A 21,626-nucleotide genomic window follows, 5' to 3' on the forward strand; every position below is an offset into this window, starting at 1 on the left:
AGGTGCATTTCCCTTGTGTTGCAGTCATTGTCAAAGTGGAAGTAAGATTTCTTCCCGAAGCCTTACTTCAGGAGTGCAAGGACAGCACACTGAGTAGACCAGAGCACCTGAGGAACATGAATGATGCCTGAGTTTGGACCAGTGAAAGAACAGCTCTGCTCTGGGGCTGCCAGAGGCCAGGCTCAGTGTGCATGAGACTGGGGCAGTTTCCTAATCTCTCGAGTCTCAGTGATGGGAGCCCTCCAATAGCCATGTCAGGCCTCTTCCACTGTGTCGTAACTGCAGTGTCTTATTTAATCCTTACCACAGCCATGTGGGACAGAGATGAGTACCCCATTTTACAGATGAGGAAACTGAGGCCTAGAGTAACTTGCCTGGGATTACAGACTAGGATTTAAGCATAGGGTCTTTCTGATCCCAGTCTTAACTGCTGGGTAGCACAGCTTCTAAATGTAATCAGTGCCAGGCATTTTACATATATAAACTCTAACATTCCCTGTAACCCTGCAAGGTAAGCAGCATGATTGTCATTTTTATAGACGGAGAAACTAAGGTGCAGAGCAGGTACCAAGTGCTTGAAGCTAGCTACACAGGTAATCGAAGATGGAACCAGAGTATGAACCCAGGTCTGCCCCAGTGCTGGTGGCCTTTCCACTCTGCCATTTTTCCTCTTGTCTCCTGTGATCCTGATGTCTCTAGCGGAGAGCCTCTCCTGTTGGTTCCAGACCTTTTGCCTTGTGAAATCACAGCGTCTGCTAGAGAACTGTGATGTTAGGATATCTGGGAGCCCTCGACCGCAGCCCTACCGGCTAGTGAGCCATCGCACGTTGACCAGCGCAGGTGCTGCTGCTGAGTGGGACCTGGTCTTCAGCCTGGGCCGGGCAGCAGTGCTGCAGCTGTTTGGAAATCCCCCCTGGCTCCCATCCGAGCCACGCGGGGGCGGCTGGCTGTCGCTCCATTGATTTTTTTCCTCCAGAGCTGGGGGTGGCAGCTTGGAAAACGTTCAGCTGTTTACAATTCAGCTTATGTACACTTTAGCTGGGGAGTGTGGGTGAGTCAGAAGGCCCGCTCTCTCTGCCGGTGTCCTAAGAGACAGCCTGAGAGTCAGCTGTATGGTAATGGCCTCCAGGGAGGAGGAGGAGCCCCCCCTGCCAGACCCAGATGCTTAGGATCCAGGAAGCTTGTCTGCTCTCCAGTCCTCTTAACCCAGACTCAACAAGGTCGCTCCGCAGTGACACCGAGGCGCGTCTGAGGCAACCTGGCCCAGCTTCCCTTTCATTGGGCCGCCACCTCCCTGGCAGGCACCAGGTATGGAGCCAGGGCCTTGCCCTCCTGTGACTCGGCAAAGCGCCCCAAAGGGATCCTCCTGTCACAGCCCTTTCTTCCCTCTCGGGAGAGGCCCCTAAGAGCAGAAGTGCTCCAAGGGGCAGGGTGATGAGGGCACCTGTGTGAGACAGCCACGGCCTGCTGTGCGTCCGGGAGCCAGGGGCTTTTCGTGGGTCTGACAGTAATTCGGTCCTTGGCAGGATTGCAAACGCTCCAAGCATCTGGCATTGGTACCTCCAGCCTTCTGGTTCTCAGGAGGAACCCTGGGTGGGAAGGGGCCTACAATTTTCCCAGCTCTCTAAGGGCTTCTTTTGTGCTTGTTTTAGAAGGTACTCTCTTCCAAATTAGGTGGTACCCACTCTTGCCTTGATTCTAAAATGCACACTTTTAACTATGCACCCGTTTCCTCCTCTGGGAAATTAAGATGTTAGACCCAAGGCCCTTCTAACTCCAGTCCTCTGTGATCTAGTGCCCCTGATCCAAAACGTCCACTCTTCATGCCCCAGTCCACCCAGCAAACCTCATCCCTAAATTGGGAGGAAAGCTATCTGCTTCTCTAAGTGATTCACAGCCAGGTGTGAATGGCCACAGGTGTATATTTGCATTTTAAAGCAGGTTGTTAACCAAATGAATCTCTTTAATGGAATACTCTGTCAGGGTCCCAGGACAGAGCCGCCATTCCTCCTTGCCTCTCTCTTCCCTCTCTCCCCCCTCCCTCTCCCCCTCCCCCTCCCCTCCCCTCCCCTCTCTCTCTCTTTCCCTCTGTCTCTCTTTCTTTCAACAAATTGGTGCTTAATGAGATATCTTACCTCCCTCACTTTCAGAGCAGCACTGATTTCTTTAGGGGCCCAAATATAACTAATGAGATTGTAAAGGGAGGCCACAGCCTTTCCAGAGGGCTCAGCCCTCAGCTTGCCGTGCTCTGTTAGCACCAGGTGCATCTGGTCTGTGTCAGCTGCTCCCTGTCTGGGATGTGGCTTCCCTGGGCGTCACTTTGCAGGTGCTCCCCTCAGGGTCTCTCTAGAGCAGGCAGTTGTTTAGGAATCCTGCTGTCACCCCTCCTGGCCACGTGACTGGCCTGCTAAGCTCAGGCACAGTGAGCCGGACTTCAGAGCCAGGGGCCTGGAGAGAACGCTCTGTGTTGTATAAGCGACCTTGTTTTGCCATTTGTCGAGCAGAATTTGTTGCAGGCAAATGATCCATGTTATCATCTATTCTGCTTCCTTGAATCCTGTATTAACTTCATTAGCTTTGTCTTTCTCCTGCTGCTGCCAAGCAAGGGTAGTTAGAAGTCTTGTAAATTAAAATACCCCTTTCTCCTCAGGTCTGGAGAAAGTGGAAATAGCTACTGGCCACGCTGAAGGGTAGAGGGAGAGGCTCTGCTTGCCCTTCATTTCCTCTGAAGTCAGGTCTTCAAGGCGACTTATTTTAGGGGCAAATAGAATGAGTGGCCAGGTCATCTGAAATACCCACAATAAATGTTAGTACTGAACGATATTTCAGCATAACTGACGATTTTTGCCTTACCTGTGCTTATAAAGAGCACCATAACTGGTTCCGAAGTGGCCCAGATGGTGCGTGGCTGGAGCCAGCCTGACCTCTGTCCTCAGTGGGCAGGAAAGCTCGGCCTCTCTGGGCACCTACCTCCTGGCCCCGGGGGTGGGGCCGTTTTTATAGGCGTCTCGGGCCTCTGCCTCTAGAGGTCATCATGCCTTTCCAAATGCCTGGAGCCAGCATCAGTGTTTCAAAGGGACCAGGGAACCCAGAACTGCAGCCTTTGGGGCCAATTTAATGCTGTATCTCCCTTTTGCTGAGGAAATCCTCACTCAAACAGGAAGAACTGGGCTAAGGAATAGCTCTCATTCTTCTTTATAGCCAGGTACCCAGAAGTGCCACCCCGTAGGCAGGCACCAGCCCGGCTGCTCCCTCTCGTCATTATCACCTCAGAAAGTGATGTGCCAGTCTCAGCTGGTGACCGGTTGCTGTCGGAAGAGTAAGGAGATCTGTACGCCGGTCAGGAGGGAAGACGGCGCCCACGGGTTCCCCGTGCCCCAGCTCAGCAGCCGTTAAATGGCTATTATATATTGGATGCTGGGTTAGCCCTGAAGATACAGATGAGACCGAGACAGCCCCCACCTAACGGCACCTGCTTTGCCTAGCAGAGGAGACCGGCCCTGTAGCAGATAATTTCACAAACTGGGCCACTGGGGGGGTCCTTCCTATTTTAATCCAGTCCCTATAAGGGCTGTTTCTGCCAGCGCCTGTGAGACCAGATTGAGAAGCGACCTACAAGGTTGAGGCCTATGTTATGTAACAACTCCCCCAGAACACATTGTTTTGTTCATTCTGATCCAAATACTTAGCCCTTTGTGGTCAGCTTCAATTGAAGGCTAGATTCTACTTCCCCCTTCCACCACCACCACTGAAGCTTGGCTTTATTTCCTTCCTGCAGCCTCTCCTACTCAGGGTGTCCTGGCCTCCACCTTTCAGATCCAGGTAGCTAACTCTGTATGAAGGCATTTGAGACCTGTGGGAAACCCGGCAGCACTTACAGCCTCGGGACTGGTCAAGGGAATTGAGTAAGGAAGAATTCCAAAGATAGAGAATTTCTTTGTCTCTGTCTTCCATCTGGCCTCAGGGCCAACAGGGCAGGTTTCTGCAAGTTTAAGCGGCTTTCCCTTAAGCAGGCTGCAAAGCAGTCTGGGAGAACGGGAAGCAGATTAAATTAATCTCGGTGTGCTGAGCTTGGCAGGGGGTGAGATTGTATATGGTCATTCCAGAAATAGCCCAGACTCCTCTGTGACTAAAGCACATGATAAGGTATTGCCTACAAGATGACTGCAAAGCGAAATAGCTGCAAACCTTTGTACAGTCGTAAAACGCTCTCCCTTCCGCCCCTTGGATTCTGTGTCTCCTGTAACCTGGCCCAGAGGTATAGTGGAGAGTGATAGCTTATAATGTTGTGGTGAAGGGGTTTATTAGTTTGTTCTCTTGCTTAATAAGATCCTTTTTTAAAAACTTAGATTCCCAAAAAGTCTTTTTCCTCCCAGAGTTAAGTATTGGCTCTGTAGCCTCTGAGCTCGTGAATGTCTCTGTTGGCTCCTGTATTTGGCACGAGGAAGGACTCTGACCTCAGGAGCCCCCGCCTCGTCTTGCAGTGTACGTTAGTAGGCACAGATCTGAGAGACAGGAGGGAAGGGGGTAGAGGGGGTAAGGAGAAGAGTCGAACAAGGTTGGAGAGATCCCATAAAAGGAGACAGGGTATCAGCAGCTGTTTGGTGATAAATATCAGTGAAAAGAGGGAGGTGGGCAGGATCCCAGAATTCAGAGGAGAATGGATTAATTCCATAGAAGTATGATAAACTAAAACAAGGGAGTCACTCATTGCCCTCCATCTGTGCTCTCAGCGAGGAACGAGATTGTGTTTGAAAGAAACAAAACAAAACTCTTACCAACAGGATCTCTTGGATCAATACACTCGATATATTATGTTACTATTGACGGAGTACCTGACTTTAAAAGATGCTGGCAAAGAAGACCTAGGGTGATGATGAATTTGCAACCTTTTATATAAGAAGTCGTCAAAGGAGCAGAGGGAGTGTGGCCTGGAGGCGAGAACGTAAACTGGGCTCATAAGTGACATCCTTCATGACACCAAGAGCATTTCTTGAGTGTTTCCCAGTGTGCTAGCACTTCATTGCTATTCATTTTCTCACTTAGTCCTTGTAGCAACACTAAAGGGTAGGTCTTATTATTGTCTGTATTTTATAGCTGGAGAAACCAAGGGTCAGAGACAGAAGAGGACTTGTCCCTAATCCACTTGAGTGATAGAGACCAGTCTCTAAGCCAGGTCTAAGCCTGTGTTTTTGCCCATTATACAAATAAGATTAGCCTTGTTCTGTGTGGTCTAAGAAATAGAACCAGGGTAAGTGGACAGAAATTAACAGAAGATAGATTTTTGGCTCATTATAAGGAAGAACTTATTAATTGAACTGCCCAAGTTGGGAACAGACTACTTCAGAGGTAGTGAGTTCCTTTGTCATTAGAGGTATTCAAACAAATGCCAGAAAATCACTGGGTGGGGCTATTATAGGGAAGGGTCAAGCATTGGTAAGGGGTTGAACCAGACTTTCTAATCTTGTGACTCTATAATCTGTACAGTAGCTCATTAGCGAAGCCAGGGAATATTTTACTAGGCTCTAATCAGAGGGGAATAGCCATCATCTAAAAATAGGATTTTAACTTACATAGTAAGCTTTCTATTTTAACATTTATTCATTATTTTAAATAAAATAGATTGTTTCTTTGCATATTTAAAATACTTTAAAATACACAAGCAAAAATGTAATTATGTAAATATAGAATGAAATATTTAAAATTTAAAAGCAAAGAAACTTAATTTGATTGATTGTATAATTAACTCAGTCCTCCTAGTTATTCATGGATTGTTAAGGAAAGATTTTTTTTTTCTAGTTCCTTTACAATTTTAGAAAGACTGATTCTAACGGAGAAATTTTCCATCCCTATAGAAAGGTCAAAAAATGTCAAACAATTTTTTTCAAAGGACTATAAACACGTAAACGAATTTTTCTAACTTGCTGGTATGACTGTGTCTCCAAAAAAATTAATTTTTAAAAAATCTCATTAATCACATCTCTTAGGTAACTCCTGCTCAGCTCTGAAATTTATTATAGTTGAATTACAGAGGTCTGAGTACTGAAGACATGTGTCATGGCCAACTGTTTTTTTTAACAAAAAAGATTTATCCCCGTTTACTGCACATTAGGACTACTAGTAAGAAAATGAGCCGGTTATAAACCTTTTCTAAAATGAGTTTATTTTGATTTCTCCATGCCACATAATTAGGCATCGTGAATTCCTGTTCTGTGGTGGGATTTTTAGATCTTTAACATGAAATAAGAGCATCTTCATATAAATTTTGTGCAAAAATTACTTAGCTAATAAATATACTGAAATTCTTTTTAAAGTGTGTAATACGTACATTCACACTGGGTTATGCTTACTGTCAGTAGGCTTGTTGCAATAAAGAAATGGCTTTTTCTTTCTTTTCTTCTTTCTTTGTTTTCTTTTTTAGGAAGTTCCAGGTTAAAGGCAACCTCAGCTTCACACAGTTGGCGGTGGTAGAGAATGGCCCTGGGAAGGGGGGGTGGGGAAAGAGTTAAAAAAGTGAAGAGAGGAAAGTTGCTTCTAAAACAGTGAAGCAACTCAGGAGAGGTACTGTTTGGAGTGGAGGAAAGGGGGTCCCTTGTGGTATGGTTCTGTAAAGGCACCTCATCATACTTACTGGAGCTCTGTCAGGCTCTTCAGAGAAAGGCTGGCAGCCCCGTGGAGAGGAAATCTTAAGCAAGGCTCTCCTTGGAGGGAAGGAGTCTGTGGTTGGCCGAGAATCAGATTGGATGTGGAGCTGAGAACTGAACAGGAGGCTTGATTGGGGCAGGAGACCTGCAGGAACAGCATAGAAAACCTCAGCTCTGCTTAGGGGCTTCCTCGGTGGAGAAACAGAATACACGCATGTCTTAATGCAGTGATCCCAAATAACCAGTCTCCGATGAGGCGAATCTGTGTTAAAATGTTTACGTGGGGTTCAGTACTTTGACATTTCACAGCATGCTTAAAATCTAACCCTTTCCTGAGGAACCTCATAGAAGGTTCATTTCCTCTTTGCCCCAAACCCCCTCATGCCCCAAGCCCTATACCTAGTTCAGCTTTTCATCTTGGTTTTAGATGTCACCTTGAATACATTTTCTCCCTTGAGCAGAATGTTAACTTGTTTGTCCAGATCAATATTGACCAAGGTCTTAACTCCTCAGAGGCAGAATTCTTGCCTGTGTAACCTGGTTGGACTAAGCACAGTTGGGAAATTAAGAAAACACTGCTGGCGGATGAGCTGCATTGTTGCAGAACAGACTGTAGTCTCACTTGGTGGTGGGTCCACTGAGACTGTACCACTTTTGAATGGGTCACTGGGGGAGGGGACTGCTTGGTTTGCATCGTCGGGCAGTGTTGAGTCCCTGCTCTGCTACTGGCCTAGACCTGGTTCTGACCCCCACCCCCCGCTTGTGTTTTCCTGCTTTCCCTTGTACAGAGACAGGGCAGGGCATTGTTCATGCACTGACCGACCTCAGCAGCCCCGGCATGACCTCAGGGAACGGAAACTCTGCCTCCAGCATCACCGGCACTGCCCCCCAGAATGGTGAGAATAAACCACCACAGGCCATTGTGAAACCCCAAATCCTGACGCATGTTATCGAAGGGTTTGTGATCCAGGAGGGGGCGGAGCCTTTCCCGGTACGGACTACTTCTTTTCCCCTCTTTTTTTTTTTTTTTAATAAGTATACTTTGGATGTGTATTAGAATAGCTTTACATTTCCATGTAAAATTTCTGAAAATGTGAAAAATTTGCTCTTTCCTTGCTAATTTTCCCCCAAAGGAATATCAGAGCCATTTGCTTTCTAGGATTGAGTGTCTTCCTAAGGTCCAGAAGGGGTCAGTGATTAAGAATAATTGGCAAGACCCCTTAGTTGGAAGTTTCCACACAGACTCAGCCGTGTCCCTGCCTGGTGAAGTGCGAACCCCTTGGTTAGAAGGGGTTCACATTGGGGTATTTGGTGCTGCAGGGTGATGGACTTTGGCATTCGGGTTTGAATGGCACAACCCCCAAATGGCAACACGTTGGCTGGTTAGAGAGCAAAAGGAAGCTGTGTAGAAGAGAATTCTCAAGATCTATCTGAATGGAAGACAAGCGAACAGAGTTACAGCCTGAAGCTTCTTTTCTGGGGACAGAGCCTTGAAAGGGGAGTGAATGAGGGGCACTCCAGAAAGGGGCACTTCATCAAGTGTCTCCAATTAAAGCATAAGACCAAGGGGAAACACAGAAGAATCAAGAACATGGCTCATTAGAACAGCACCCAGAGCCAGCAGTGCACAGTGTGAATTGGTGAGACAGGTGGCCTGCTCTCTAGGTGGGAGGAGCCCAGCGCCAGGTGCACTCCCGCCTCTCTCGTGATAAACTTAACTGGCTGTTAGAGACACAACATCTTCATGGGAGGCCATCTATCTTTTGCACATTCTTTGGATCCACGAGTAGTGTGAATAGTCAGCCGGTGGACCGCCCTTCTAAAATGCCAAAAGACAAAAATGCCAAGACAGGTTCTTGTCCTCTTTCCCTCTGGAGGTCGGTCAAGGCCTGGGGCACCTTAGCTATAAGTAGCTCTAGCCCTGTCACATACCTTCCCTCATTAGACTAGGTCCTCCCTTTGGCCCCCTAGAGAAGCTCCAGAACCCAGCTGATCTCACAGGATCGATGCTGATTGGACAGCAGCCCCAGCATCACCCAAGAGATCTGGCAACCAGGCTGCCTGCACAAAAGGCAACAAAGGGAGTGCACCAAACAGTGAATCAGCTAGTCTGGGATCCTGGCACCACCGAGGGCCTTCGCTTTCCAGTGTGGCCCAGCGTCCGCGTTTTCCTCTTCTCCTCTGTGGCTGCCTGTCCCTCTGGCTCGGGTAGGGCAGTGGTAAGGGAGAGAACAGTAAGGCATCCAGGAATGGCGGCTGGGTCTGTGTGTCACACATACAGTCACACACAGCCTCAGCTGTGTTCCTGCCCCGTGACGCGTGAGTGCTGGGGCCTGGCCCTTGTCCTGGTGCTGCGGGAAACCTGATCACTGCCTCCATCTCTGTCCCCTAGACGCTTGGAAAAGTAGATATTCTCCTGACCTCCTAAGCCATCCATTGGTCCTGGGTTGAAGCCATTTCCATCCCTGTGCTTTGGTGGTCATCGGCATCTTGCCTCTTGAGCTAAACAGCAAAACAGGCCTTGAGCAGGGTGTACCTGGATGGTGATACAGGGGCGGGCATCTGTGCCTTGGGTGCTTTATACTTGTAATTTTGATGAGGCTGGATGGCAAGGAAGCATGCCCACCTGACCCTCATGGCCTCCATGTTGCCTTGTCCCCTAGGTGGGACGCTCATCCCTGCTGGTGGGGAATCTCAAGAAGAAGTATGCACAGGGGTTCTTGCCTGAGAAACTTCCGCAGCAGGACCATACCACCACCACTGACTCAGAGATGGAGGAGCCCTATCTGCAAGGTAGCGTCTCAGACCCTGGATGCTGGGGCTTCTGGCGGGGCTGGACAGGACTCAGCAAGGCTGGAAGGTCCTTTCCTAGTATCCACGGAGGGGCTCTGAGCCGGGGAGCGTGTGAACATGTCAGCTGACCAGACTGCCCTGTCCTGTGCCCGCTCAGCCCTGTCCCTAGAAAACGGACGGCAGTTCCTGCCCCTGGGGAACTGAGTGTGCCCTGCTTGTCTCCAGCCCCACTCTTGCCAGCCCCAGGATTCCAAGAGCGGCTTTGCCTGCATGAGTCACTCGCCAGTTGTAGGCCTGCAGGAGCAGCCCCAGGTGGCTCGTGCCCTTCCTCTACCGCCTCGGGAGCCTGCACTCGGGACGGGGGCCAGCGAGGGCTGCACTTGCCACACGAGCCACCGACTAAGTGGAGGCGGGACGGGACGCCCACGTAGGCTGCAGAACTCCTGGGCTTTGTTACCCAGGCCGGCAGCCAACTGGACACCTCAAGGGAAGGGCGGGGTAGTTCCAGATCAGTGGTGACAGCATTGAAGCTTTCCCTGTGAGCCGCCTGCTCTCTTCCAGGGTCCTAAAGAGGGGCGCTGGTTCTTCCCCACCCGTGCTTTGTCTCATAGTCCTTAGAAGCAGAAACTGCCGGGTGTCCAGGGGCCATCTTTGGACACCTTCGGATACTTTCCAGGGGTGAAACCACAGCCCTTCCAAAAATAGCGACAAAGCAGTTTGGCACTCTCCAAGCCGCTGCTGCAGGCAGGACAGAGCAGAGTGGCCCGGGGTGGGGCTGTGGGCAGTCCTGTGGGGACGACTACTTGTCCGCGCTTACCGATTTTCATGCTTTTCAGAATCCAAAGAGGAGGGTACTCCCCTTAAACTCAAGTGTGAGCTCTGTGGCCGGGTGGACTTTGCCTACAAGTTCAAGCGTTCCAAGCGCTTCTGCTCCATGGCTTGTGCAAAAAGGTGAGAGCCTCAGCCCCTTCCCTTTTCTTGGGATTGCGCCTTGGTACCCAGCTCCTTATTTCCGTGACCTGCCTGGAAGCAGCATCCCGTCACTCGTTCACCAAAGAACTCCCATGAGCAGAGCAGGGCAGGCGGCAAGGGTCCAAGGGAAGGAAGCAGCTTGTAGCTTGTCGGGCCCTCCTGGGTCCCACTGGCACCCGCCCTTGGCAGCTCCCATCTCCTTAGGGTTTACCGAAGCCTCCACCGGAAGCTTTGCCCAGAGCCACTGCGCTGGCTACAGACGTTTCCTTTGCGAGCGTTTGCGCAGCTTAGAAGACAGATGATCACAGTAAACACCGACGTTGTTTACTGTGGACCGGCTGTGTGTGAGTCTCTGTGCTGGGTGTTAATATGCATCATGTCATCTGATCTTCAAAGTAATACTGTGGGGCAGGTATTGCTATCGTGCCCTCTATACATGTTAGGAAACTGAGGCACAAGGAGAAGTAATTGCGCCTAAAGCCTTCGAGCTGGGGATCTAGACTTGCTGACCCTAAGCCCGGAGTGATCCTTGTGCCGAGAGGGAAGAGGCCTGAGCCCCCAGAAGAGAGGAGCTCTCTAGGCCCCAGGCAGAGACGCCCTGCACACCAGCTGGAGTAGGGCTCTCTGCAGCCCTCCCTCCCCACAGGCTGCGCTGGAGGGCCTCCCGCACCTCTGCCAAGCTGTCCTCCGTCAGGACGGAGGACACTAGTTTCCCGGCCCCGGTGATACGTGGAGTGGAATGTGGCAGCCCTGAGTTCTTACCGTGATCCGAGTTGTGCCAGGCACTTTGCACACGTTAGCTTATATTATTGCCAGACCGGTTACAGAAAGTGAGTGGTCTCCTCCCCAGCGCTAGATAAGGAAACTGAGGGGCTAAGTGACTTGCCCAGATCCACACAGCTAGTACTGAGTGATGGACTTAGGACTGGGACGAGGAGGCAGACGCAGATTTTGCCAAGTATCTTGGCTGCTCTTCCTCCTCCTGGGCCATTCGCCCTGCGACCGCCCTGACCGCCCTTGTTCCCCGGCTCTGGCAGGTACAATGTGGGATGCACCAAACGAGTGGGCCTCTTCCACTCGGACCGGAGCAAGCTGCAGAAGGCAGGAGCCACAACCCACAACCGCCGTCGGGCCAGCAAAGCCAGTCTGCCAACACTTACCAAGGATACCAAGAAGCAGGTGAGAGGCTGGCAGAGCCTGCAGCTCGTGCTCTCGGGTCCCCACCAACTCCCTTCCTAACACGACCCGGGACGCCTGCCGTCCTTTTCCGCTGCTGGCATCAGTGCTGCATCACGTTCTCATCTCTCATGATCTGTCAGGTCAAGCCGTCTCCCCGTGTCCCTTCATAGGTCCCTTCATTTAGACCCATGGGTGCTTCAACTTTCCCTCCTCCGTGACCTTGCCCCGACTTCGCCCCTTTCTTCCAGTTTGCCTCCATCCTTGACTTCCGGGGCTCCCCTGCCTGAAGAGACAGGCTGTCCCAGGTAGCACCTGCCTTCCGAGGAGGGCTAGGTGAGAGGCAGCCGACACCCTTTACTTCCCCTCCTTGTTGCCTCTCTGAACATCAGAGCACTGAGTCCTTGAAGGTCTCTACCAGGAACGTGGGTATTTGTTCATTAAGTATGTTTTAGCACTGGCTGTACGTCAGGACCTGTTAGGCACTAAATCTCTTAAGTTGTGCTCCAGGAACTCAGAGCCTAGTATGATGCTTCAGACCTTATGTGTATTTTGCTGTTTATTGTTATTGTTTTGGTCATAAACCTCTTTAAGAATCTGATGAAAGCTACAGCCCAACATAGACACACACAAGAAAATTTACATGCTATTTCAGGTGGTTTACAGACCATCCCCCTAAACCCACAGAGCCCTGGTTAAAAACCCCACATCTAGAAGAAAGGATAGACGTAGAATCAGATCATTGCAGCATAGTGTGGTACATGCTCCAGTACTGGCACTGACTCTGCTTAGGATCAGAGAGGGGACGTGGCAAAAGATGCTTTTTGATCTCGAATTCAGATACATAGTAGCAGACCACGTAGAAAAGGGAGAATATACCTGCCTTTGCCCAGCGCTCTGTTAGAGGTGCTTTATGCCCCCATCCTGAAGAAAACCGTTTCTCTGTGCTCCCAGCCAGCAGGCACTGTACCCCTCTCAGTTGCTGCCGCACTGCAGCTAACACACAGCCAGGAAGACTCCAGCCGTTGCTCCGACAACTCAAGCTACGAGGAGCCCCTGTCACCCATCTCAGCCAGCTCATCCACCTCCCGCCGGCGACAAGGCCAGCGGGACCTGGAGCTCCCTGACGTGCACATGCGGGACCTGGTGGGCATGGGGCACCACTTCCTGCCAAGCGAGCCCACCAAATGGAATGTGGAAGATGTCTACGAATTCATCCGCTCTCTGCCAGGTAAGGTCCTTGGAAGTTCCACGCCTGCCTGGAGTAGCAAGGAAAGCAAGGGTGTGAGAGACCTCACCTGCCGCCACCAGGAGAGACCAGGCAGTTCAAGGAGAGGCTTGGGTTCAGGAACGGGGTGCGGGGTGGGGGGCCGAGATGAGTAGGAGGAGGTGCCTGCCGGTAAGAGCTCACATTCTAGCATGGAGCGCCGACTGTAATGTCCCGTGGCTGTAATCTGCCGTATCTGTGGGCTCGGTGAGGGGCCTGTGTGAAGGTGATGACGTGACCAACCCTGTGTGTCTCCGGGATGAGTTGGGAGGCGCGTCAAGTGGGAGTGGAGGAAATCGGTCAAGGAGAACGTTAGAACGAAGAACGTTTACACTGAGTGACGGTGGACAAGCAGGCCTGTGCCGGATGGAGAGACGGCATCAGGGAGCAGCCTAAGCAGAGACACGCAAGCATGTAAAGGAGCCGGCAGCTGCACGTGACCCTGGGTGCGCAGTGCCGGTGGTCTCGAAGGTAGGATCTAGAAATGAAGCTTGAAAGACCTCCCATCTGCACGGCTGCACTCGTCGGGACCAGAGCTTCTCCACTGTTTCTTCTGCCAGTCTCACCAGCCACTGACCAGGTCGGCAGTGGTGACCATAAGCCCGTTCACTCAGAGACCAAAGTGGGATATAGTGGTTAAGAGCAGGCTTCGGAGTTAAACAGAACTGGGCTCAAATCCTGGCTCTGCCGCTTAACCCAGCGTATTATCTATTGCTGCATCCCCCAGATTTGTTATGGCACAGGTCATGTGGATAAGGAATTCAGGAATGGTTTAGGTGGGCAGTTCTGCCACAGGGATTCTTAGGAGGTTGCGATGAGGATGTCGGCCAAGGCCAGCCAAGGCCATGTGAAGGGTCACCTGGGGCTGTCAGATCTGCCAGGGTGCCTCACTCACACGCTTCCCAGGGAGCGTGTGGCTGCTGGCAGGAGGCCTCGGTCACTCTCCCACGGGTCTCTTCAGAACGCTCACGCTTGAGTGTCCTCGTGACATGGCAGCCAGTTGTCCCCCCAGGGGGTGATCCAAGAGAGCAAGGTGGAAGCCACCCACCATGCCCTTTACGATCTAGCCTCAGAAATCACATTCTGTCACTTCAACAATATCTTGCTGACCACACAGGTCACCCCATTCATGGTGAGGGACTCATGAAAGCATGAAAGGGAAGCAAGGATTATCGGGAGCTACTTGGAGGCCGGCTACTCCCATAGTTCACCCCAGTGATTCATGTTCCTCCCTCATGCAAAATACCCTCACCCCTACCCGAGGCCCCACAAGTCTCATCACATTACAGCGGAGGTTCGAGGTCCAGGATCTCAGAATCTAACACAGGTCCAGGCACGGATGAGGCTCACTGGGTCCAGCTCCTCAGGGATGATTCCTCTCAATCTGCAGACCTGGGAATGAGGAACGGGTTATCCACTTCCCTCCACAAACCTAGGATATGGTGGGATGGGCATCGGGTAACCACGGTAGACGTGCCCATTCAGGATGCCCTGTTCAAGAAGGGAGAACACAGGAGGCTACAGGAGTCACCAGTCCATACCAGGGCATGTGTTGGCATTTCCTTGGTTAGGACTCAAAGCCCGGAGTGATTCTCTTTCGCTCTTGGTTCCACCCTGAGTCATCCTTCCTTTCCCATGAAAGGCAGCCTGTGGAGTTGTTTTCTCAGCCTACTTCCTGCTGCTTTTATTTCACATTACCTCTGATCCTTTCCGTCCATGTGAGCAGTGTTTCTGCCAGACGATTCTCTCTTACTCTTTGTGGGCTTTTTATGAATGTTATCCAACAATGTCTGCAAGACAAGCCTTACTCCACATTAGGTTTCTTCTGAAGCCGAGGGACAGTGCCCTTAACAGTCTGAGGAGCTGGGCCGTTGAATGGAGAGGCTCTGTGAGGCACGCCCATAAAATCCTGAGAGAGCGTTTGATCCAACAGTTCTCTGAGGCGGCACCTTAGAGCTTTCTGCGGTCTTAACAAAAGATTTAAGTCACCCCCGCAGTTTCGTCTTTAGACTGTCTTTTTGACTGTGTCCTGGATTTGGTCTTTGCCTAGAAACCATTTCTTAATTTTAGCATCATTTGCCATCTGGAGAGGCTTAGGAGTTTCAAAATCAGCAAATCCAGGCTCCTTCCTGTTCTCGTTTTCCTCGACCTCGTCCCTCCTCGCATTCCCCACGGCCACGGTGGGAGGCCAGGTGGCACCTGCAGCGGTCTGCCGGAGGTCTCCTGAGCCCAAGCAACTTTCAGTAGGCGTCTCATGCCCGCGGGGTTACCACCAGCAACAATGTTGCTAAATTTTCTACTATTTCATAACAAGGATCCCTTTTCTTCGAATTTCCAGCAAGTTTCCTCACGTTCCTTTAAGCCTCTCCAGCAGTTTCCTCCAAGACCATCAGGCTTCTTACTCCCGTCTCTCAGGGAACCTTAGACCTTCACTGCCGCTCTCCTCAAAGTCCCTCCAGCTCCGGCCCGCTGCCAAGTCCAAGGCCACGCCCGCGTGGTGAAGGTGTGGTGATGGCAGCACCCATCTTCCAAGTACCCAGATCTGCATTGGTTACCTACTGCTGTGAAACAGATTACTCCAAGACTAGTGGCTTCAAACAGTAATCACTTCTTACCTCGAGAGTTCTGTGGAGCGGCTTAGCTGGGCACTTCTGGCGCGGAGTATCTTTCAAGGGCTCAGTCACGACAGCAGCCAGAGCTGCAGTTTCTGAGGGCTTGGAGCTGGAGGACCCCCTTCCAAGGTGCTGCGCTCACATGGCAACGGGGAGCTGGCTCTGGGCAAGAGGCCTCAGTTCCTCTCCAAGTGGGCTGCTCCAGAGGGCTGCTTGAGTGTCCTCACGACACGGTGGTTGGCATGTTCCAAAATAAATTATCCGGAAGACCAAGGTGAGGCCGCCATGCCCTTTGTGATCCAGCCTGGGAAATCCCATGCTGTCACTTCCACAACCCTGTACTGATCTCCGGGGTCAGCCCAGTTCACTGGCGGGGGGTGGGGGGGTTGAACAACGAGGTGTCGGGTCACAGGACCACCTTAGAGTCTGGCTACCTTGGGTAAGTCACTCAGCCTCTCTCAAGCTGTAGAATAAGAACAGCAACACCTCTCTCGAGGTGTGGTCACGAGGATCAAGTGAGATGATGCATCTGAAGGCAGTGACTGCCAAGCGTGACCGCTGGTAGCTCTCATTGATACTGTCTTTGGTCATGTCCCCTCAGGCTGCCAGGAGATAGCAGAGGAATTCCGTGCCCAGGAAATCGACGGGCAAGCTCTGCTGCTGCTCAAGGAGGACCACCTGATGAGCGCCATGAACATCAAGCTGGGGCCCGCCCTCAAGATCTACGCGCGCATCAGCATGCTCAAGGACTCCTAGGGCTGGCCGGGCCCCGGGCTCCTCCTCCCGACTGAGCAGAGCCAGCGGACACTCCTGGGGGCCCTCCTCTGGCTCTCAGGGGCCTTTCTGTGGGAGGGGCGGAGAGGCGGGCGGCGCGGAAGATGGGGCTTTATGCTTGTACATATTGATAGCACTGCTTCCTCCGAAGTCCCACTACGCTAGCCCCGCTCTCTTCCCCTCCCTCTGTCCCCCATTTTCCAGGGGGTATACGGTCAGGGCTCCCAACCTGAGTTGGGTCACTTCCAAGGGCAGCCGTTAGGCCTGCCTAGAGGCCTCGGAAGCCCTTGCCTGCCTTCCTCCACTTCTTTCTCCGGGCCCAGCTAACTCTTCCCGCTGCCAGCTTCTCCCACTGCAGCCTGTTTCTGAAGCAGCCAGAAGGGTTCTCCCCCCTCACCCTCTACAGGTGGAGGGAGAGAAGCTGGGCCCAGTTTGGCCACGCCTGCTGGCGCAGACGCCTTAACGCTGTGTGTGTGACTGTGTGACCGTGTGGGAGCCTGGACTGACAGGCCGAGAGCCACCCTCTGGTATCTCCAGGTGTTTTGTAGCAAACAGCCACTTAGTGCTTTGTCCTGGACTCCACTCAGCCTCAGGATGGGGAATAGGAAAGAAGGGCCGCCTCAGTGCAGAGAGGCACGATCAGAAAGCGATGAAGAGTAGTGGGAGATTTTCCTTTCCAGATGGCCGAGGTGTCTCCGCAGCCCCTTCCCGCACTGTGACGTCCCCCTGACTGCCCTGCTGTGTCACAGGCGGCACTGAGGAAGCTGCTGGTGGGCTGGGCCGGGCCACGCCTCCCCGTCTGCCCGCCCGCCCGCCCTGGGAGCCCAGCGGTGGGGCCCTGGGAACATCCAAGGGCAGAAGAGCTGGAGTGACCACCGCTGAGGTGAAGAAGGCAGCCTTCGGCCTCGGGTCCCACGCTTCTCTGCCTCTGGAACTTGCTGGCAGTGGTCTGAGCTGCCCGTGGAGGAGGCGGGGCAGGAAGGGCGAGGGCCTGCCTCTGACTTGCCTGGGCCTCTGCAGACTCCTGGGGGGAGTGGGACTCTCCCTGGGGGAAGGGTGGGTGCCCTGAGCTTGTTCTATTCCCCACTCACACCCCCAGGCAGGGTTGGAAATGAAGGACTTTTTTAACCTTTTTGTTTTTTAAAAATAAATCCATAAAATCTGTTCCTTCTGTGCCTTTCTCCCCTGGAGATGCCTTTCTGTGGTCCTGAATAGCTACTTTTCATCTGTCAGGAGAGGGGTGGGTCCCTGGGTTGGGGGAGGGACGACCACCTTAACTGGATAACATATCCTCCACGCTTCGCTGGGGCTGGGTCCTTTGAGGGTGCCCTTGGTCCCAGTCCACATGAGAAAAGCAGATCCCACCTCTGTTCTTCACATGGGTGTCCCCTGGAGTGCGAGGTCCAGGGCCCCTTCAACTCTGAGCCCCCCTACCCAGCACTGCCACCAGGGAGACACGATGCTGTTGGGCCAGGCACACCTGACGCAGAGCCCAGACCCTTCCCTCCGCCGCAGACACCTGTGGTGGCTGGCTGCAGCGCCGCGTCCAGAACTGCCCTTGGGGTGGCTTTGGCTCACTCGACCCCTCAGCGCTTTCTGGATGCTGCAATAGCAAACTATTAGGAGAGTCTCTGCCTCGAGGAGGTGACGCCTAAGCCTCAAATAAAGGAGAAGGGCCTTCCAGGCGCAGACCGCTCACCGTTCACTCAGTCTGTGACATGCTGTAACGGCAGGGCCCGGGGAGATAAGCAGGGACCTTTTAAGAGCCACTACCCATATCTGGACGAGAACTCTCTGGAAGGCCTTTTAAAATGTAGCCACTACCCGGAGGAAGAGGAGAAACAAAACTGGTTAGTGGCCGACCCAGAGGGTGGAGCCAGGACTGGAAAGTCTGGTGGTCCCGGAGGTCGGGAATGGCGACAGGACAGAGGCCAGTGCAGGACCCTGGGCCAAGGGGGAGTGGCAGGGGGCAAGGACCTCAGAACCTCGGGGAAGTCGGGGAAGGTGCCTGGTGGAGAGGGAGCCTCGGGAGCCCCTGCGCTGCCCTCCCCTCTCCAGGCCAGGCGGGCCGGCCCACCGTGGCCCGTGCAGCTCAGCGAGTCCACGCTGGACCTCCACTTTCCCTTACTGGAGGACAACGTCGGGCCCAAACTGAGTTTGTCCTTATGTGTGTGGTGGAGAAGGGAACTAAAAGCCCTGAAAGAGGATATGGTGGATTTGCAGGGCTGACTGACACAGGTGAGTATCAGTGCCGTTTCTTCACTCGGGGTGAAAGGCCCCAGTTTGAAGGCTGCCTCCTTCAACACGCATTTGCTCCTGAGAGTTACACCTTACACAGAATTTTGCAAAACTTTTTTGATCATGACCGACAGTTTAAAAAAATTTTCCCACCCTCATGTATGTACTTGAATATATATATAACTGAAACAAAACAATCACAAAACAATACCTACCCTGATGTACAATACATTCTGATATTTTCAATTCCCTTCCTGTTCATATTTTTAAAATCTCAGTCATGATCCATAAGATTGATTTCATGGCCCTCTAATAGATCATAACCTGCACTTTAAAAAAAACCCTGCCTAGTGCAAGCTTTCCAGAACTTTTCCATGTAACTGCCTTGTGTGGCTCTTACCCTGTCCTGGGTGACTGGTGCACGTACCTGTTTTACTGAAGAGATCAAGGGCTCCTCAAGGTGAACTGTCCAAGGTCACACTCAGGTGACCGGCGCCCTTGAGATCTGGCTGAAGGTCCGCGCAGAACAAGGTTCTCCCTGGGTGGCAAACACCACAGTCTGGCCCGAGGACCACGACACTGAAGAGGGGCACGAGGAGCCCTAGGGAGGAAGAGTCAGTACAGAATGTCTCAGCACCTCTGGCCAACCAAAGCTGGCCTTCCATCCACCCTCTTCCAGGTGATTGGCCCCAGGGGGCTCCTCTCCGGGTAGTTCATCCCTGCTTGCTCCTGTGGCTGTGGTTTCTGGCAGATGGCCTGGAACTGCTTGGCCCCAGTCACCAAGAATGGGTCATTTCTTCCCCGGCTCTGAGCTAAGAAGGTTCTTGGCAGGCTGTCCCACCAGCTTCCTGTCATGGCAAGGACTCAGGTGAGGGGGGGACGCTGCCAGTATCAGGGGGAAGATGAGGCGGGACAGCTGTCCCGAGAGGAGTCCAGACTGGTGGCCAGAACAGTCGAGGAGGAGGCACCAAGGCTGGCCTGCTGAGAACCAGCTGAGCCACATAGGTCCTGGGAGGTGACTGGAGGACATCGCCCAAGGGGTAGAGACGGTCCAAGGAATGGGTGGTGGGGTGGGGGGAGGCTGCATCCTGGGAGATCTCGTGCCCGTGAAGAGCTCGGCGACTCCTCCTGCTGCCCTAAACTCTGAGCCCCCTCGGTGAGCAGAGAACAGACTTTGGGGCGCACCTTCCACTGCAACTGTGAGCCCTCTATTCCAACTGGGAGTGACTGTCCAGGATTGCAAACTTGTTCCCACTTAGGAACTAATGACTGATCTTCAACCTCTTCCTGAAAGCAAGGAGAGTACAGGAGCAGGGCATGGGGCCACCTTGTGGGACCACCTTCTGCAGGTGGAAGCGGGGTGGAGGGGAGGGGACCCTTTTGAAAATATCAGAGCAAGGAACTGGAAGGAATGGGTCAGGCAGGTGCCTCTGTGGACTAGGGGCTCCCTGGCTGGGCCATGGGAGGGGGCGGCAGGAGCCTGTTGCAGGCCTGGGTGTCAGCGCCCTCCCAGGACTGGCAGCTGGAGCCCACCTGGACCACTTGGGGACAACTCTGCATGGCTGCCCTAGTTGTGAGGGGCCGGCTAAGAGGGTCAGATGGCAGGGAGGGCAGAGAGAGCTCCGCTGCAGCCTTCTCCTGCCCCTGGCACCTCCCATGCCATCCCTCCGGGGGGGCAGTCTCGCTTCCAGGAGCGACTGTAAAATATCTCAATAATTTTTATATCGATTACATATTGAAATGATATTTGGGGTTACATATTGAAATGATCTATTAGGTTAAAATAAAATACTAAAAATTTCGGTTGTTTCTTTTCACTTTTTTAACATGGCTACTACTAGAAAATTTTAATTTACGTTCCTGGCTCACATTATATTTCTATTGCGCAATGCTGTTCCAGATTCTTTCCTACGTTTTTATAAAACGACATAGAAACACGTCTGTAAATGCACAGGTACACAGGTAGAGGGGCTTCCCCCCTCACAGGAGCGCAGCCAGCCTCTATGTACAGTTGTTACTTCCTCTTCCACTTGATTCTTTAGGCCCTCTTTTCCCGAGAGCACATATAAATCTACCTCATCCTTTTCAGTGGCCACGTTGCTTTCCATTGTATAGAAATGCATAATTCATTCATCCAACTCCCTAAGGACGAACAGTGGGGTTGTTTATCTCCATTTGCTTTTTCCAGCAATGCTAGGAGAGCATCCTTGGCCTGCCCACTGTGAAGTCTCCGTTTCTAGAGGTGGGAAAGTTGGGTCTGGTGTGAGTGCTCGAAATGATTTTGCAGGCTCCTCAGGCAGGGCTGAGAGAGGTGGACTTCACCTTGCAGTCACTAGGAAGGCTTAAAAACACTTGTTTTTCCTAAATGGCTAACTCTGTATTTTTCCTTCATTAAAAAAGCAATAAAAGCACATTACGGACAACTGGGGGCACAAATAAAGGGAAAAAACCCTCCCATAACTTATTACACAGTCACTTAAGTTTTTCCTTCCAGTCTTATTTGCTCGGGCATGTTTTCATTGCTAGATTGTAACCACAGTGCCCATCAATTTTAGATCCTGCTTTCTTCATTCACGGTTCTTGTGCAAGTTTTTTCCACGTGACTGCAGACTCTTCATAAAATGTTTATTTAGCCAGTCCCTTCGGCTGGACGCTGGGGCCTTTTTCAGTTGTATCTGAGAAGGCAGCACAATGCCTTCTCCACTGATGCCCTCCAGCCCACGTTCAACCAAACTCAAGTCTCCCTGTGTGAAAGAAACACACGCACCTCCATCAATCCCAAGCCCTCAGCTCCTCCAGTTACCATCCTCTCCCTTTCCTTTTACAGCCAAACTTCCGGAAAGAGCCGCTTCCACCACCACCACCCCAGCCTCCACTGCCTCCTCTGCTCACTCAGTCCCCTGCCCGTCCCCAACCGTGTCCTCGGTGGGTGCCTGGGCCCTGGCTCTCCTTCCTCTGCTCTCTCCCTCTTCCACAGCATCCCTGCCCTCCTGGTGAATCCCAGAACTCTCTCCCAAGCCTGCCTGCCTGCCTGCCTTCTGAGCTCCGGCTTCTTACCCCCAACTGGACTATCAGCCACCATCTCCTTTCCTGGTCCCCCAGCCCTGTCCCTCTCATCAGTGACCAAGTCCTGCCCATCAACCTCCTTGA

The 21,626-nt window shown here is 52.2% G+C and overlaps 1 protein-coding gene across 9 annotated transcripts in view; it reads left to right on the plus strand.

The window, feature by feature from the left end:
- Positions 1-17,402, plus strand: part of PHC2 (polyhomeotic homolog 2) — a 102,817-nt gene extending 85,415 nt beyond the window's left edge. For all 9 annotated transcript variants that reach the window (XM_060140624.1, XM_060140623.1, XM_060140628.1 and 6 more), the window contains 6 exons: positions 7,433-7,635; positions 9,308-9,437; positions 10,274-10,388; positions 11,447-11,588; positions 12,540-12,816; positions 16,066-17,402. In XM_060140624.1, the coding sequence (XP_059996607.1) occupies positions 7,433-7,635; positions 9,308-9,437; positions 10,274-10,388; positions 11,447-11,588; positions 12,540-12,816; positions 16,066-16,220 (1,022 nt within the window). In that variant the 3' untranslated portion in view covers positions 16,221-17,402. The remainder of the gene's footprint in view (positions 1-7,432; positions 7,636-9,307; positions 9,438-10,273; positions 10,389-11,446; positions 11,589-12,539; positions 12,817-16,065) is intronic.
- The last annotated feature ends 4,224 nt before the right edge of the window (positions 17,403-21,626 follow it).

The sequence above is a fragment of the Lagenorhynchus albirostris genome, chromosome 2 (assembly GCF_949774975.1).
Source record: "Lagenorhynchus albirostris chromosome 2, mLagAlb1.1, whole genome shotgun sequence".
In the NCBI taxonomy this organism is placed as follows: domain Eukaryota; kingdom Metazoa; phylum Chordata; class Mammalia; order Artiodactyla; family Delphinidae; genus Lagenorhynchus; species Lagenorhynchus albirostris.